Source organism: Pongo pygmaeus, chromosome 22 (assembly GCF_028885625.2).
Source record: "Pongo pygmaeus isolate AG05252 chromosome 22, NHGRI_mPonPyg2-v2.0_pri, whole genome shotgun sequence".
Lineage (NCBI taxonomy): Eukaryota > Metazoa > Chordata > Mammalia > Primates > Hominidae > Pongo > Pongo pygmaeus.
In genome coordinates this window covers 46,138,043-46,155,412 of record NC_072395.2, presented here as the reverse complement: position 1 = coordinate 46,155,412, position 17,370 = coordinate 46,138,043, and the positions used below count along the sequence as shown (strand labels likewise).

At 48.4% G+C, this 17,370-nt stretch overlaps 1 protein-coding gene across 6 annotated transcripts in view; it reads right to left on the bottom strand.

Moving 5' to 3' along the window:
* The window catches only part of IL10RB (interleukin 10 receptor subunit beta), a 48,165-nt gene that overhangs the window by 19,123 nt on the left and 11,672 nt on the right, over positions 1 to 17,370 (bottom strand). For all 6 annotated transcript variants that reach the window (XR_010125276.1, XR_010125277.1, XM_054468292.2 and 3 more), the window contains 3 exons: positions 15,452 to 15,618; positions 12,163 to 12,310; positions 7,112 to 7,269 (listed from right to left, as the gene is read on the bottom strand). Coding sequence is in view for 4 of the 6 variants with exons in the window: in XM_054468292.2 (XP_054324267.1) it covers positions 7,112 to 7,269; positions 12,163 to 12,310; positions 15,452 to 15,618 (473 nt within the window). In the remaining 2 variants the exon portion in view is untranslated. The remainder of the gene's footprint in view (positions 1 to 7,111; positions 7,270 to 12,162; positions 12,311 to 15,451; positions 15,619 to 17,370) is intronic.

Below are 17,370 nucleotides of genomic sequence, written 5' to 3'. Positions count from 1 at the left end.
CCCACGACCTTGCCCAGCTAATTTTTTGTATTTTTAGTAGAGATGGGGTTTCACAGTGTTAGCTAGGATGGTCTCGATCTCCTGACCTCGTGATCCGCCCACCTCAGCCTCCCAAAGTGCTGGGATTACAGGCGTGAGCCACTGCGCCCGGCCCAATCTTTGGACTTTTTAAAAATGTGGCTACTAGCAAATCTAAAACACACATGGCTTGCAATATGCTCTATCAGACAGAGCTGCCTTCTCACTTTTAATAGACACCAACTCTTCTCAGTTTGTGTCACCTGTAGCCAGGGCTCCTTAAGGGCAGGGACCACAGTCTGATAATCTTTGTCTCTCCGGTGCTTTGAACGATGAAGATGCCCCTACACATTTCCTGAAATCTCTGCTGGTTTCCCACTCTCCATTCTTCATCTTCCTAGGTCCACCAGTGCTCTTAATCTTCATAATTAGATGGAGAACCTTCTGTAAAGCTTTTCATCTTGAACCCTTTCCCTCCAGAAGGAACCCCTCTTAGTGTCATTTCTACACTCAGCCTTCTGATATGACTTAATGGAACCTGAGGGTAGCTCCACTACCTCCTGGAACGGACCTGTCGGGATTTTTCCCTTGTGGGTTTTGAGCAGCTGATGGAGGGTGGTGGGGTGCTCCTCTGTTGGGCCAAGAAGGAGGCTGGAGGGAAGGGGAACCTCTCTAAACTTCAGATCCAGTGGATTAATGAGAATGGACTGGAAGCTACTCTGGATTTTCCTGGGATAATGGGGACAGCAGAGATCAAAGGAAGGTGTATTAAATCACAAGGAAGCAGTATCAGCTGAGTCTCCCGGTTGGACACGCGCACACACACACACACACACACACACGCACACACACACACACACACACACACACACAAACTGGTGGCTGGCTCAATAGATGAGTGTAGGATGAAACTCCCTAGTGCTTTTTTAACTCAGTCTCCATTCCTAGCAAATCTCCCTAAACTCTAAATGATCCTCTGGGTCCTGGTTAATGGATTCTATACATCATGAGTCAAGCTGGAGAAAGTCGTGACATGAGGACCCCGACCTGCTCCGTAGTTGCCTGGCCCTTCTCCAGCACCCTCCACTCCCTTCTCTGATTTCTCAGATCTTACAGGGGCTGGCTCCACGGTCAAGTCTGCAAAGTCTTCTAGCCTTGGAGGTGAGAGCTCATGCCAGCAGGCCCCTCTACTGTTCATTCCGTCTATTCTTTCCTGTCTGGCCAGTTTCTTTGACAGTGAAGCCAGAAGCAAAAATAGCAGGTGAATAATTTTGTTTCCTCTTGGTTCTCAGTTAACACAATACCTTTTACCCAAGCAAAGGGCCCACCCTCATTCTTTGTTCTTTCTGCTGCAGCTGTGGCTTCTCAAAAGCTCATAGAGGATTCTTAGTTCATGCTGGTGCTACAGTCTCCTTGGTACTTTTTTTTTTTTGAGATCGAGTCTCGCTCTGTCGCCCAGGCTGGAGTGCGGTGGTGCGATCTCTGCTCACTGCAACGTCAGCCTCCCAGTTTCAAGCGACTCTTGTGCCTCAGCCTCCTGAGTAGCTGGGATTACAGGCGTGGCTAATTTTTGTATTTTTAGTAGAGACAGGGTTTCACCATGTTGGCCAGGCTGGTCTCGAACTTCAGACCTCAAGTGATCTGCTGGCCTTGGCTTCCCAAAGTGCTGGGATTATAGGTGTGAGCCACCATGCCCAGCCTGGCACTCTCTATAGGAGGTTCTAGTCGCTCTGAAACACTTGCCTATGGTCCTGTGCCCCACTTTCCATCGAGGGTAGATGCAGTGCTGTGTTGCCCAGATCCCTTTTGTGGTGGAGGCGCTTGTTCCCCCAGCCTCCAGGAATGTCGGAGGCTGAAATGGCTCACAGCTGAGTCCCTTTCTAGGCTGTGCCCTTCCCAGAAGGCAATTGCCTTGGTCAAGGCTCTGTGCCCTTCCCAGAGGCAGCCTGCATCAGCTAACTGGTGGTGTGGGGACAAGGGCCTGATATTAGCTATCACAACAATACATTAATAGGACCAGACACGCAAGAAGTAGCAAGGCATTGGTGAGGCACACACACTGCAGAAGGTGAGAAACTCAGCCTGTAGAGATTCAGGGACCTGCCACATCTGTGATATTTGAGGGGACCCTTGCAGTGGGGCATGCCAGGACATCCTCTTTAAAGGACCAATTATTATATCTCACCCCTCCCACCACTAGGAAGGAAGCATTGTGCCGTGGAGGCCTCAGGGTTCTGGAGGCAGCATGTTCCACGCCTAGGAATACTGACTGCTCCAATATGTTTATCAAACCACACAGGAGGCTGCCGGCATGGAGGGGCCCTGGGCAGGAAAGGGCCCTGCAGAAGGTATGGGCTGTGGAGCCTGCAGCTCTATGGACACCTCAGGACTGGTACATTACCCACCAGGGATGGCCTGTGAATCCAACCTGGGGAATGTGTGACTTGGCATATCCTTGAAGTGTCTGGGGTGGGAAAAGATGCTGGGTGGAGTTTATGGCAAATCCCAAGAGGAAAATCGCAACATAGATACGAGAGTTCTGGGGTCAGGCGGGGCCATCTGCAGCAGATAATTATACTCTGTTTGAAAAAGCAGCTCCTGGGACGCTATGGGGTCCCAGCAGAGACAGAGCTTCTGACGAGGGACACAAGGTGATCGTGCTGCCCAGAAGTGACCATCATGAGGCCTGAGACCCAGGAGGTCCTGAGATGGGGTCAGAGGGTACATGCGGCCACATGTGGTGGCTCGGACTCCTGTCCCTCTACCCCTGTCGCACCGTGTCTGTGTCTGCTCACATGATGACTATAAAGGGGGATGGGTACTTATGCCCAGCAGAAGAAGGAGGAAAGGCCGGCCTGCTTTCGTGGCAAGGTTAGCATGCTATGTGGGCACACACCGAAAGTGGCCCGCTGCTGCACTTCAGCCCCAACCAGGGAGAAAGCCTTCCCACGGGCGGAGCTTTGGGCCATGGGTCTGGTCATCACCTTTACGTGGAAAGAAAAGCAGCCCAAGATCAGGCCAGCTGTGGGATCCCAGGCTGGGGTTAGTGACAAGCCTGGTGGTCAGGGGCCCTGGGGAATGAAGACTGGAAGGTTAGGGACAAGGATGTTTGGGAAGAAGGATGGACCTGAGGGAGTAGCTGGAGTGTGGAGATTTCTGCATCCCATATTAACTCCCACTGAGAGCATGTATCATAGACAGCAGACAGCCAGAGAGACATGCTGACACAGCCAGTGGATGTCAGCCAGCCTCTGCCACTGGTCACCTGTACATGGCACAGGGCCCATGAACACAGCAGCCGTGGTGGCAGGGATGGAGGCTGTGCATGGGCCTGAAAGAAGGGGCGCCCACTCCCACGGCTGGGTAGCTACCACTGCTGTGGAATGTCCAACCTGCCTGCGACAGAGATCAATGCTGAGCCCCTGATATAACGGCATTCCCTGAGGAGACCGACCAGCCACCTGGTAGCAAGCTGATGACATCGACTCTTGCATCACTCTGGAAGGGGCAGTAGTGCATCCTGGCTGGAGCTGACCTTTAGTTTAGGAGTGATTTGCTGTTCGTGTCCTGCAGGGCCTGTCAGGACCCCTAAGGTCTCACAGGTGTTTGCTCTCCTAGCAGAGGATCCTGTTAGGGGTTGAATTCTGTTCCTACAAAATTCATGTCCTGGGCCAGGCGCGGTGGCTCACGCCTGTAATCCCAGCACTTTGGGAGGCCAGGGCGGGCAGATCACTTGAGGTCAGGAGTTTGAGACCAGCCTGGCCAATATGGCGAAACCCTGTCTCTACTAAAAACACAAAAATTAGCCGGGCGTGGTGGTGGGCGCCTGTAATCCCAGCTACTCCGGAGGCTGAGGCAGGAGAATCGCTTCAACCCAGGAGGCGGAGCTTGCAGTGAGCCGAAATCATGCCACTCCACTCCAGCCTAGGTGACAGAGTGAGACTCTGTCTCCAGAAAAAAAAAAAAGAAAAAGAAATTTGTATGTCCTAATCCCTCTACCTCAGAATGTGACTGTATTTGGAGATAGGGTTGCTGCAGAGGGAATCAGTTAAGTAGAATGAGGGTGTAGTGGAGTAGGGTGAGCCCTCCCCCTGTGACTGGGGGATCAGTTAAGTAGAATGAGGGTGTAGTGGAGTAGGGTGAGCCCTCCCCCTGTGACTGGGGGATCAGTTAAGTAGAATGAGGTTGTAGTGGAGTAGGGTGAGCCCTCCCCCTGTGACTGGTGTCTGTGTAAAGAGGGGCAATGTGGACACTCACATAGGAGAAGGCTGTGCGAAGACCAAGGCAGAGACTGGGTGATGCCTCTAGAGGCCAAGGAATGCCAAAGATCGCCAGCAACCCTCAGAAGTTAGGGTAGAGGCCTGGGACAGCTCCTCCCTCACAGCCTCCGAGGAATCCACCCTAGTGACACTTTGATTTTGGACGTCTGGCCTCGAGAACCGTGAGAGAATCAATTCCTGTTGTTTAAGCTGCGCAGCGAGTGCTACTTTGTTACAGCAGCCCTGACAAACTAATACAGACGCCGTATCACATGGTGCCAAACCAATGGGCCCACTGACAGTGAAGGTGGGACCCCCCCTGGTCGTATCACACCCCGCACCACCCAGCAGCTGCCAGCCTGGAAGAAGGACGGAGCCGCCTGTTGAAAGTACAGGGGAGGCGCCAGCTTGGAGATGACACCTGGTGAGGGCGGGGCATTGTCCTCCAGCCCCTGGCATGCACCCAAGACCAACAGTCACGTGGGGCTGTGTCCCCAGCAGGTGGAACACCCGGGTCAGGAAGCAAGCGCGGGGCAGGAGTGGCCCTGTTCACCCTCATGCCCAGTGACCTACTGGGGAAACCGCTGCTCCCTGGCCTTGTGATTTGAGGCTCTGTGGGTCTAGGGCAGGGCCAGCAAACGAAGGCCCATGGGGCAGATCCGGCCTACCACTTGTTTTTTCATATGGCTTTAGGATTTTTAAATGATTATATTTAAGTGGTTATATAAGTGCCTACATAATTTTGATTTTTATTTCTTGCCAACAGAACCTAAAATATATATATATAAATATATATATATAAATTTTAAAATTTTTTAAATTTTGAGACGGAGTCTCACTCTGTTGCTTAGAGTGGAGTGCAGTGGTGTGAGGGATCACTGCAACTTCCACTTCCCGAGTTCAAGCAATTCTCCTGCCTCAGTCTCCCGAGTAGCTGGGATTACAGGCATGTGCCACCATCCCGGGCTAATTTTTGTATTTTTTTTTTTTTTTTTTGAGACGGAGTCTCACTCTGTTGCCCAGGTTAGAGTGCAGTGGCGCGATCTTGGCTCACTGCCAGCTCCGCCTCCCAGGTTCACGCCATTCTCCTGCCTCAGCCTCCCGAGTAGCTGGGACTACAGGCGCCCGCCACCATGCCTGGCTAATTTTTTGTATTTTTAGTAGAGACGGGGTTTCACCATGTTAGCCAGGATGGTCTCGATCTCCTGACCTTAGGTGATCCACCCACTGCAGCCTCCCAAAGTGCTAGGCTTACAGGCATGAGCCACTGTGCCTGGCCTTCTAAAATATTTTTTACCTGGCCCTTTAAGAAAAAGTTTGCTGACATCTGGTCTAGAAGGTTCCCAGAGTGGGAGCATTTCTACCAGGGGACATGAAACAAGGCCCGATAAACTTTAAGCCACCTCCTCAGGCCAAGAGACTGGCAGGCAAGGAGAGAAGTCACCACTGTATCACAGTGGGTACCCGCCAGAGTCACTGGGCACCTCCTGGGACTCCCCTGCCCGATTTTGACAGCAAATTGACAAGTGCAGGGACAGGCCATTGCCTGAGATGGGCCTGGGGACTGGAGGCTCTGTGCTTTCTGGGATGAGGGCTGGGTCACCCAATCAGGTCAGCAGCCCCTACAGCACAGGCTCCTCCCGGGAGAGGAGAGCGGGCCCTCAGGGCCAGCCCACAAGCATTCCTTTGTGGTCCCGACACCAGCAGCAGCGGTGGGGGCTGGAGTGCATTCCACTCATCTCCCTCCTGTAACCTTCCCCAGGAAACGAGATCAACTCAGATCCTGGAGGAGCTGCTTCCAGGAGATCCAAGTGGTCCCAGGGATGACTGTAATGCAGGCTATGGTGCCTTCAGGAATGAGTCACTCGTGCTCCTAGCTCCTGGCTGCTGCTGTCTCACCCCTCACCCTAGCTTAGGGCCCCTTCCTGGGAGTAGCCCACATCCAGCGCATGGCCAGTGTGGAGGTCACACACCCATCCCTCTTGCCTCAGCTTAGGACATCTCTAAAGGGCCACCCCAGCTCGAGAGGCCACATGGGATTGGCTGAGGCCTCTGTTGTGGCTGTGTGACAGCTCAACCTCTCTCTACCTCATCTGGCTACCTTCACTCCCTTAGGGTATTATTCCCAAGGATGTTCCCCATTAAGCCTTTTGAATACAAATCTCTATCTTAGAGTCTGCTTCCTGGGAAATGAGACCAAAGATAGTTCCTTGGGGTCCGGGCTTGGCATCTTTTCATTTTCAAGTGTCAGTGACTACCCAGAGTTTCATTTCTTAGGGCTTCTTCAGTCCTGTTATCATTAGTCAGGTGCATTGTTTCTTCTTCCTAATCCTTTTACAAATAGCCTTCCTAAAGTCCAGGAAACACTACCCAGAATTTCAATCGCTCTCGTATATTCCAAAACTGGAAATGTGCCTTTCCTTCCTCCCATTCTCTCCCTCTGGCGATTTCCTGGCATTCAGCCTCCAGTTTTCTCTTTCTTTCACACTGAGCTCTGTTTTTTCCCCTCCTGCCCTAGAACCATCACCTTTGCTCCTCAGGGACCTGGGGCTTTGGGCAGTGAAGGCTGGAGAAGGAGCGATGCCTTAGGTGCAGGGAGGGCTACTGGACAAACCTGCGCCCCTTTCCTCGGGGCTGTTCCTTGACCTCAGACTTCCCTGAAACGGTTACAAGAGAATGGACCAGCACACAAGATGGGTGTGTGTGTGTGTGTGTGTGTGTGTGTGTGTTTTTTTCCGGAAAACATGTTGTCTGGAATTGGGCAGCCCTAACTTGAAAGGAAAGCTCTTTCCAATCAAGGTTTTCAAATCCACATCTCACTCCATCCTACCTACCTCTTTCAGGTGCTGTGGAAGAGAATTCCTAGGGGAGAAGGCGTACTTTGTCTTCTTGTAAACGCACCACAGCAAGGCGAAGCAGCCGAGGAGTGCCAGGCAGACCATGAGGACCGAGGCCATGAGGATGCCAGCCACCATCCAGGAGGGGACTGTTTCTGCCAGGGATAGTGGGCATGTTACATTCTTGTCACAGGTCGGGTCACAGTGATCCCAAGAGCATTTTAACCATCACAATCCCTGAAAACAGAGCCTGTACGTTTATCTTGGGGGACGTCTCAGAAACAGCAACCGGTTGGAGGACTCAGAGGTTTTCGAAGAGTTTCACCCTTTTCCTATCTTCTCCAAAGTTTGGTTTCTGGAATTATTGCTGATATACATCGAAAGAATAACAAGCAAGAATTCTGATGCACTGTACCTACTGGCAGTGTAGCAATGGGCCTCCCTGGTCTGGATATACCAGTTCTGCCTTGACACAGCCAATGAGACCCCCCTGGACACCTGAGCCTGAGTTAAACACAGGCGCCATCTCACTCTATATTGAGAAAGACAGAAACTCTGCATGAACAACTCTATCCAAACCCCTGCACTAAGCCAGGTGTGGTGGCTCACACCTGTAATCCCAGTACTTTGGGAAGCCGAAGTGGGAGGACTGCTTGAGCCCAGGAGTTTGAGACCAGTCTGGGCAACATAGTGAGACCCTTTCTCTACAACAAAAAAATTTTTTAAAAAATTAGCTGGGTATGATGGCACACACCTGTAGTCCCAGCAATTTGAAAGGCTGAGGTGGGAGGGTCGCTTGAGCCTGGGAGGTCGAGGCTGTGATAGTGAGCTATGATTGTACCACCGCACTCCAAACTGGGCGACAGAGTGAAACCCCGCCTCAAAAACCAAAACCAAAGCCAAAACAAACAAACAAACCCCTGCACTAAGAGACTTGGCCAAACCCCAGCATAGCCTCTAGCAGGCCAAGGCTACATCCCTGAGACGACCCAACCCCCTTGAATTCCTGTCTGGAGAAACCCAAGGCTGCCTAAGGAACTTACCATTTGTTCTTCCCAGCCCCTGATGAGAGCATTTATTAAAAAGGGCTTACAGTGGTGAATCCATTCTCTGTCCCTTTGAGACATATACGTATCTCCCACAGCGCAGGGATATTTTTCTCAACAATCTGCGAGCCATTCTTTTGAAATCATCAGGAAGGACAGGGCCTCTGTCTCCCTGTCTCTGTGGGAGGGTAGAGGCCTAGCCTTGATAAACGCCTGTTCACAGACACAGAGGGCCTCACGGCACTGACCCACCCCCTTAGCTGATTTAAAATTTTTTTCACTTCCCTGATTCTGCTCAACTCCCCATGCATTCTTTCTTTCTACTCCCTCATTCTCCTTTCATTTATTTTCATTTTTGAGATGGAGTCTTGTTCTGTTGTCCAGGCTGGAGTACAGTAGTGCAAACATGGCTCACTGCAGCCTTGACTTCCAGGGCTCCCGTGATCCTCCCACCTCAGCCTCCTGGGTAGCTGGGACTACAGGCATGTGTCACCATGCCCAGCTAATTTTTAAAATATTTTATAGAGATGGGGGTCCCACTATTTTGGCCAGGCTGGTCTCGAACTCCTGGGCTCAAGCGATCCTCCTGCCTTAGCTTCCCAAAGTGCTGGGATTACAGGCATGAGCCACTGCACCTGGCCCTCGTTCTCCCTTTAAAACACCTCTGAGTAAATGGAACTCGGCCCTTTTCCTAACTCCAGTCATTACTGAACAAAATGTTTTGACCGCTTTAACTAGTGTCCTGCTTTGCTTATCTTTGATAGAGTCCAGGATGTCACCTGGGTTGCTCGTGGTCCCAGCTCCCCTTGTTCGGCTCCAGGTCCCTCCTCCAGCTGCCCTGGTGACCTGAACTCTCTGTACCCATCCCCTGCCAACCAGCACCGCCCTCATGAGCAGAGCATTTACTCTGAGAGGGGCCAAGAGAACAAACACTGCCCGTGAAGAGCACGTCGTTTTAAAGGGACACAGGGATCAAAGAGCCCTGACACAGCACATGACCCTGGAGCTACAGCAAGTGCAGTCACCTGCTGGCACCACATGGTGCTTGTCACAGTGCGTGGCTCACAGCGGACACTCCTTAAACGTCTGAGGGATGGAAGTGGCGTCTGTATGAGGGAAGCGGCTGGAAGGACCTGAGCACTTGTGCCGCCCCCAGCCCCATGGCCCTCGCTCTCTTGTGTTTTCATTCCCACAGGCAGCCTCCCATCTCCCCAGCTCCTGTCCTTGCGGGTTTCAGGACTCCTTATCCCAGTTCTTGGTTCTTGTTTGTTTCATGTACCGGAGCCCAGAAGCGGTGCCGTCTGGCCCACACTTCCAGGATGTTCAGCTCAAACATGTGAGTCTGCTCTTAGTGATTCCAGGGTCATACGGCAGTGAGCTGGCTGGAGCGGCCCCCAGTCCACACCACAGCTGAACACGTGAGGTCTCCTTGGGATTTGACATCCCAGGTCTTGAGAAAGTTCCAGGCTCCTACTCATCCATCCATCCTTCCATTAATATTTCGGTAGTTCTCTAATTTGGCGCCCGGAGACTCATTCAAACAGGGATCCATGGGCCCCGCCCTGTTATTTTATTTTGGGTAATGAACCCCTGGGGCAGTGCTTGGGTCTCCTGGTGTCTCAAACTGGGGCATCTTAGCATCTTAGACAAGGACACCTCTGGGTGGCGGTGACATAATTCAAGAAATGCTTTTGTTACTCACCCCAGATGGAGAGTTCCAGAAGGGGAAGGAGAGACAACCCTGCTCTGCACAGGCTGTGAACTGTGGGAGAATCTACTAATCTACATCCTCTGTATAAAGTTCTCTAACTTGTTTCAGATCCATCTGACCACACCATGAGGCAGACTACTCTTTCCTGTTTTATCCACAGGGACACAGTGCCTCAGTTTACCTATGGAATTAATCTATAGGTAGTAAGTTACAGGAAACATAACCTGGGCTTAGATGAGCCTGTGTTCTGGTTGATCCTTTTCATTTACTAGCATTTGGGCAAGTTACTTAACCTCCCTGTTTTAGGCTGTTTTTGCACTGCTATAAAGAAATAACTAAAACTGGATGGCTGGGCGTGGTGGCTCATACCTGTAACCCCAGCACTTTGGGAGGCTGAGGTGGGTGGATCACTTGAGGTCAGGAGTTCGAGACCAGACTGGCCAATACGGCAAAACCCCACTCTCTACTAAAAATAAAAAAATTATCTGGGTGTGGTGGTGGGCGCCGTAATCCCAGCTACTCAGGAGGCTGAGGCAGTAGAATTGCTTGAACCCAGGAGGCGGAGGCTGTGCCAAGATCGAGCCACTGCACTCCAGCCTAGGCAACAGAGTGAGACTCCATCCAAAAAACAAATAAACAAATAACTGAAACTGGGTAATTTATAAAGAAAAGAGGATTAATTAGCTCATGATTCTGCAGGCTGTACAGGAAGCATAGCGGTATCTGTTTCTGGGGAAGCCTCTGGAAGCTCCCAATCATGGTGGAAAGCTAAGCAGGGGCAAGAGAGGGCAAGATGCCACATACTTTTAAACCGCCAGATCTCGCAGGAAGTCACTCACTATCGGGAGGACGGCACCAAGGGGATGGTGCTAAGCCATTCATGAGAAGTCGGCCCCCATGATCCAATCACCTCCCACCAGGTGCCCCCTCCAGCACTGGGGATTACATTTCAGCGTGAGATCTGGATGAGGGCAACATCCAAACTGTATCACTCTCTGAACCTTCATGTTCTAGTTTGTAAAATGGGAGAAGATCCTTCTAATGCTCTCATTGAAAACTTGTGGATTTAAATGGGATAGGTGTGTTTTAAGAAAAAATGAAAATGGTGTTTGATGAAAGCAGGTTTTCAATGGCTCATACCCTTTTGTTTTGTAAAATGTTTGGATTTTGTCAGTTCATGGGTGATTATTGGTATTTGCAAGCTATTTGAAATGTTTTCTTTTCTTTTTTTTTTTTGAGGCAGGGTCTCACTCTTATTGCTTAGGGTGGAGTGCAGTGGCACGATCTCAGCTCACTGCAGCCTCTGCCTCCTGGGTTCAAGCCATTCTCCTGCCTCAGCCTCCCAAGTAGCTGGGATTACAGGTGTGCACCACCACACCTGGCTACATTTTGCATTTTTAGTAGAGACAGGGTTTTGCCCTGTTGGCCAGGCTGGTCTCGAACTACTGACCTCAGGTGAGCTGCCCGCCTCGGCCTCTCAAAGTGTTGGGATTACAGGTGTGAGCCACCATGTCTGGCAGACATGTTTTTCTTTTTGATCAAACTGCATGCTGCATGCCATGTTTCATCCTTCCATTGTCTGAGCTTGCTGAACCCTTCACCAACATCTTTAAATTATAGGAAGGCCTGCTGTTTGTATGCAGACACCTGGGCCACAGTTTTCACCAACATGCAACTGCAATGTGTCTGCACATAAATATGCAGTGTTTAGGCCCATGGGAACCTTCTCTCTTTCTTTCTCCCGTTCCTTCCTCCAAGCTAGAAGTGGTCCATATGGTGTGTGAAGGACTGTGTTGATGTCCTGGTTCCTTGCATACAAGGGGCCCTGAATCAGGCAGCACTGGCTGAGGACGGCGGTCAGATTTCCTGACACTTGCTTCCCATCACATGTCGGCAGGGGCTGGAAATGTGCCGCCTGCGGAGGAAAGGCTTTTGGGGTATGTGACAAGGCTCGAGCTCTGCTGGTGGTCTTGGGAGGACTGATGGGCCTTGCTTTAGGGAGCCTGGGATGGCAGAATAAGTACTGCCAAGGGGGGCTCATGGAGGCAGACCTTGCTCCACCAGACAGAAAAGGTTTCTAGCAACTCCTTTGATCTAAGAGTGAATGAGCTGTCTCAGAAGCGGGTGTGGTCTCCTTCCCAGCATGAAGCTGATCAGTCAGGGCTGAGAGACAATGTCAGGGTGATAGATTTCTAAACTGAGCTGGAGTTTGAGTTGGATGCAATCATGTCTAGGGCAGGTGTCTATAAAGCTGTTTAGGATGCTTAGCGGAGGTGCATCTCAGGACTCACCGTCATTGGTGGTTTGCTCACAGACAGGCTCACTCCATTCCCCAGCTTTGTTCCGATCAGGAAGAAACCCTCGAACTTGAACACAATAAGTTGTCCATGGATCCAGGTTTCTGAGGACCTCAAAGTCATACTGGGGAGTAATTTGAAACTAGTAATGGAGACAAAAATAAGAACATGACTAAGCAGTGAAAGAGCACCACCTTTTTTTTTTTTTTTCACATTTAAAAGTTATAATAGCTGTTTTAGACTTAAAATAGGAAGGAGCAGGTAGCCGGTGCTCCTCTCAGTTCAGGGACCCTGAGGCCACTCAGGGGGTGCATCAAGGACTGACGGCGGTGCCCACAAACCATTTCGGTTCCCAAATTCTCCAGCTTAAATGACATACAAGCCATCACTTCTTTTTTAAAAAAGATAAAGCAGGCCAGGTGTGTTGGCTCATGCCTGTAATCACAGCACTTTGGGAGACTGAGGAGTTTGAGACCAGCCTAGTCAACATGGCAAAACCCCATCTCTACTAAACATACAAAAAATTAGCCAGGCGTGGTGGCGCACGAGAATTGCTTGAACTTGGGAGGTGAAGTTGCAGTGAGCCGGGATCACCCCACACTGCACTCCAGCCTAGGTGACAGAGCGAGACTCTGTCTCAGAAATAAAGAAATAAAGAAAATAAACCGGTCTTTTAATTGTTATTTTTTTTGAGATGGAGTTTCACTCTTGTCATCCAGGCTGGAGTGCAGTGGCGCGATCATGGCTCATTGCAACCTCCATTGCCAGGCTCAAGCAATTCTCCTGCCTCAGCCTCCCGAGTAGCTGAGAATACAGGTGCACACCACCACACCCAGGTAATTTTTTGGTATTTTTGTAGAGACGGGGTTTTGCCATGTTGGCCAGGCTTGTCTTGAACTCCTGACCTCAGGTGATCTGCCCACCTTGGCCTCTCAAAGTGCTGGGATTACAGTTGTGAGCCACCACACCCAGCCGCAATTGGTTATTTCTCTTTTGGGGTTGGGGTTGTTGACAGCATGCCTATATTCCTTTACTGCATGAGGAGCTAAGCCCATGGAGGTCAATAATTGGATTAGACTCATGGAATATATGAAGAAAATGGTTTAACTTCTAATAAGTAAATTAAAAGACCAAAAGCAAATCAAAGCAACAACTGAAAAAAATGGCAGCTTGCCGTTCCAGAAGTCCATTGCCTCTAAAACCTTACAATGCAAATTTTTTCAAAGATTAAACTCAGAGGCAAGCAGGTAAGGTGGTGGCATAGCAGTAGAGGGACCTTCTTAATCCCCGCTAGGGCTTTTTCTGCCCTTTCACGTCTGGGCAACTTCTGGTTTTATCTTCTCACTTTCTCCCAACAGGAAGAAAGAATTCTCAAAAGCCCTTCGTGCTGTGAGTTTAAGGACCTAGTCTGGCACCGCCTCAGGAATCTCTGCATTCTAGAGGGGAACCATATAAGCCTGCATTGATACAAAAATTAGCCAGGTGTGGTGGCGGGTGCCTATAATCACAGCTACTTGGGAGGCTGATGCAGGAGAATCGCTTGAACCCAGGAGGTGGAGGTTGCAGTAAGCTGAGATCGCACCACTGCTTTCCAGCCTGGGCAATGACAGACTGCGACTCTGCCTCAAAAAAAACCCCAAAAAAACCTGTATTGGTGGCATCACAGGCACCTGTGAGAGTAGCAGTGCAGCAGGCAGCCTTTCCACACTTGGTAAGTCACACTGAAGGTTGCCACACAACTGGCCAAAGGGAGAGGACAAATGTGTAACCAGATGCCCATGTTATGGGCATGTGTGAGAAAAGAAGCTAAACAGTAAGTGGAGTTTGCACTGACCCTGCTTACTGTAAAACTAGATCCTTAATTGAGGTCTGTTGCTAGCTCCCAGAGGGGAGCGATCTGCTCTTATCTTTATACCCCAGGGCTTAGCAGAGATGCCTGCATTTGATCAGTGATTGTGAGTATCAGAATTCATATGTTGAAACTTAATTGTCAATATGATAGGACTCAGAGGTGGAGGCTTTCGGAAGTGATTAAATAATGAGGGCAGAACCTTCCTGAATGCCATTGGTGACCTTAGAAAAGAGCAGCAAGGGAGCTGTTTACATCCTTGCCCTTTGCCTTCCACCATCTAGGAGGCAGAGCGCACCAGTGCTCACCAGACACTGAATCTGCTGGTGCCTTGATCTTGGACTTCCCAGCCTGCAGAACTGTGAGAAATAAATTTCTAGTGTTTATAAGTTACCTAGTCTGTGGTATTTTGTTGTGGCAGCAGGAATGGACTAAGACACTGCATCATTTAATGGAACATTTTTTGGGGAAAAAAATTAACTTGAGATTTTTTGGGCTATGCAGTGTGTGTATATAAATTTAACTACATCAGTCCTAAGATAATAAACATGGGTGATCCCTTCTTCCCAAACACTTTGAGAATTAAGTGGTAAAATCAACATTTAATGTGGAAGGGATAACATATATGTAATATGACATACATAACATATATATGTCAGTTTAGGACCATGAATGGCATTCAGCTCAGAAGCATTAGGTATCAGAATAAACCTTGACCAAAGATGAATAAAAATAACCTTAACATGTCTAGCAAAAAGGAAGGAAACCTCATGTACTGATGTACTGACCATATCTACATCATTCCAGGCAATGGGATGAGTTTATATTTTCTATTATTTCATTAAATTCCCCAACAATCTTATGAAGTAGGTTATTATCCTTGTTTTATTAATAAAGTAAGTTATTATGCCCATTTTGCAGACTTGAGGAGGCTGGGGTCAAGAAAGTGACCAATGGCACATGGTGGCAGGGGCGATATTCCGATCAGATCTTTTGACTCCAAGCCCGTGTTTTTAAAGAAATTGTCCCCTGAAGAATAGAGCAACAAGGGGCTGTCTTGACCATGGACGTCCCTGATTTGTGGTATGTGTGGGACACAGGGGTTGATGTCATGGGACAGTTGTCAATTTGCTGATCAACTAATTCAGCCAGCTCCAAGTTCCCTCAGCTAACTCTGACTCAACTGTGCCTTCCCCTGCAACTGCCCTTCAGGGAGGGAAAGGTCTGCTGTCACTGTGCAGACTTTGTCCTGAAAGTCTGCTCTACACATATCCCTAAGGAGTCTGGGAAGCTTGAGCCAGAGATACCAGTAACCCCTCAGTCTGGGAAGCTCTTGGCTTACAGAGGACCAGTCCATAAGATGCTGCCACCCTGCAAGATTCTGCAAAGAATATGAAAGCCTACTACCTCTGAAATGCAATTAGCCAAGCTTACCTTTTCATCAGTACCGTTTTTCCAGTATTGCACATTATAAGTCCATGAGTTATACACATTCTTCATAGTCCAAGTTTCGTATTCATTCTCAATTTTAGGGGCTAAGAAACGCATATGTAAAGAATCAGCAAGTACTTCTACTTGCATTCCAGGGGGTCCAATAATGGCTAAGCAGAAGAACAAACAAAATGACAATCAAAAATCACATTTTAAAAATTTCAACATTAATTTTTCATAACCATGCAGAACAATTAGTCCACGGAAGTACACTGCTTTGATATACTATTGTCATGACATTGATTGACATGGCTAAGAAGGATAGTTGGATTTAGTTTCTTTTAAAAAATCTGATAATCTTTGTCTATTAATGAAGTTTAGTCCACTTATGTTTATTGTGGTTTCTGATACATTTGGAATTATTCCAGCTATATTATTATGTATTTTCTATAAGGATTTCTTTTTAAGTTTCTATTTTATGTTTTTGGTGTCTTCTCCTCCTCTTTTATTTCTGTTTTTTGTTGGCTTGAATTTTATTTCCTTTTTTAGGATGGAAGCTACAGATGGCATCTCTATTGTTTTTAGTGGCCACCTTTACATGTTTAACATATATAATTAACCATATATATTTCCAACAATGTCTAAAGCTGTTTCCCTTCTGAATGTTCTTTTACTAGATATTCATGTGGCTGGCTCCTTCACTTCATTTGGGTCTCTGCTCAAATGCTACTTCCTCAGAGAGACTGTATCTTACCATTCTATGTAGAAGTGCAGCTCCCATTACTTTCTGTCCTATTACCTTGCTTCAGTCTTCTTAAGAACCACAGTCACTACCTGTCATATAATATGTATCTATTTATTTATTATCTGTATTCCTGATTAGCACACATATGCTCCATGAGGTATTTTGTCTCGTTCATTGTTGTAGCTTCAGTGCTCAGAATGCAGCTGTTACACAGATGTACTCAATAATAACTATAGAATGGTTCATAAATGGTTCCGGGCAATCATGGTGTTTGAGTTCTGTCCTGTATTCTTCTTTGGCTGCTGTTACTTTTTCAGGGCTGTTAATGGACCTGCTTATATCATTCTAAAGTGCTCGTCTGAAAACCAGACAAGAAAACTTGTTGGAATACTTTGCCAAAGCCAAGTATAAACAGGTTATGCATGATGCCTGGAAGCACTTTCCTATCACTAAAATACATAGACTTCAAGAGGCAAATCTCCAATATTGGGTAGTAGTTGCTAAGAGCACAGATGCAAGAGCCTGGGTCTGAATCCTTGCTCAGCCACTCATGACCTGTATGACTTTTTGACAAGCTGCTTAACCGTGTTGTACCTAGGTCCTAAAGGGAACTTCCATGGATGGGAGCTAACAGAATTTGGGACAAGTTAGGACATGGTAAGACAGCAATTATAGGAGCAAAAACTTGTACTTTTAACTATTGTGAAACTTACTTTTCTGTTCATCTTTTCTTTGTTTTTGTAAAGGTACCGTTAGAAAAGATAATCTAACTTTGATAATTTATGATTCCAAAAGTAAGATGTTTTTACCCAGGCTTGAGATGGAATTGGGAAAGGGAAGAAAGGCATCCTAGCCTCCTTCTCTACCAGGGAGGATGTAATTGTGGGGGACATGGGGGTCCAGAGCAGGGACTGGCATAAAGACCGCTCCCCATATAGAGACAGTTCTTTTTTTGAGATAAGACTTCACTCTGGTCACCCAGGCTGCTGGAGTGCAGTAGTGTGATAATGGCTCACTGCAGCCTTGACTTCCCAGGCTCAGATGACTCTCCCACCTCAGCCTCCCAAGTAGCTGGGACTACAAGCACACTCCATCATGCTTGGCTAATTTTTTTTTTTTTTGGTATTTTTTTTGTTTTTAGTAGAGACGGGGTTTCACCATGTTGCCCTGGCTGGTC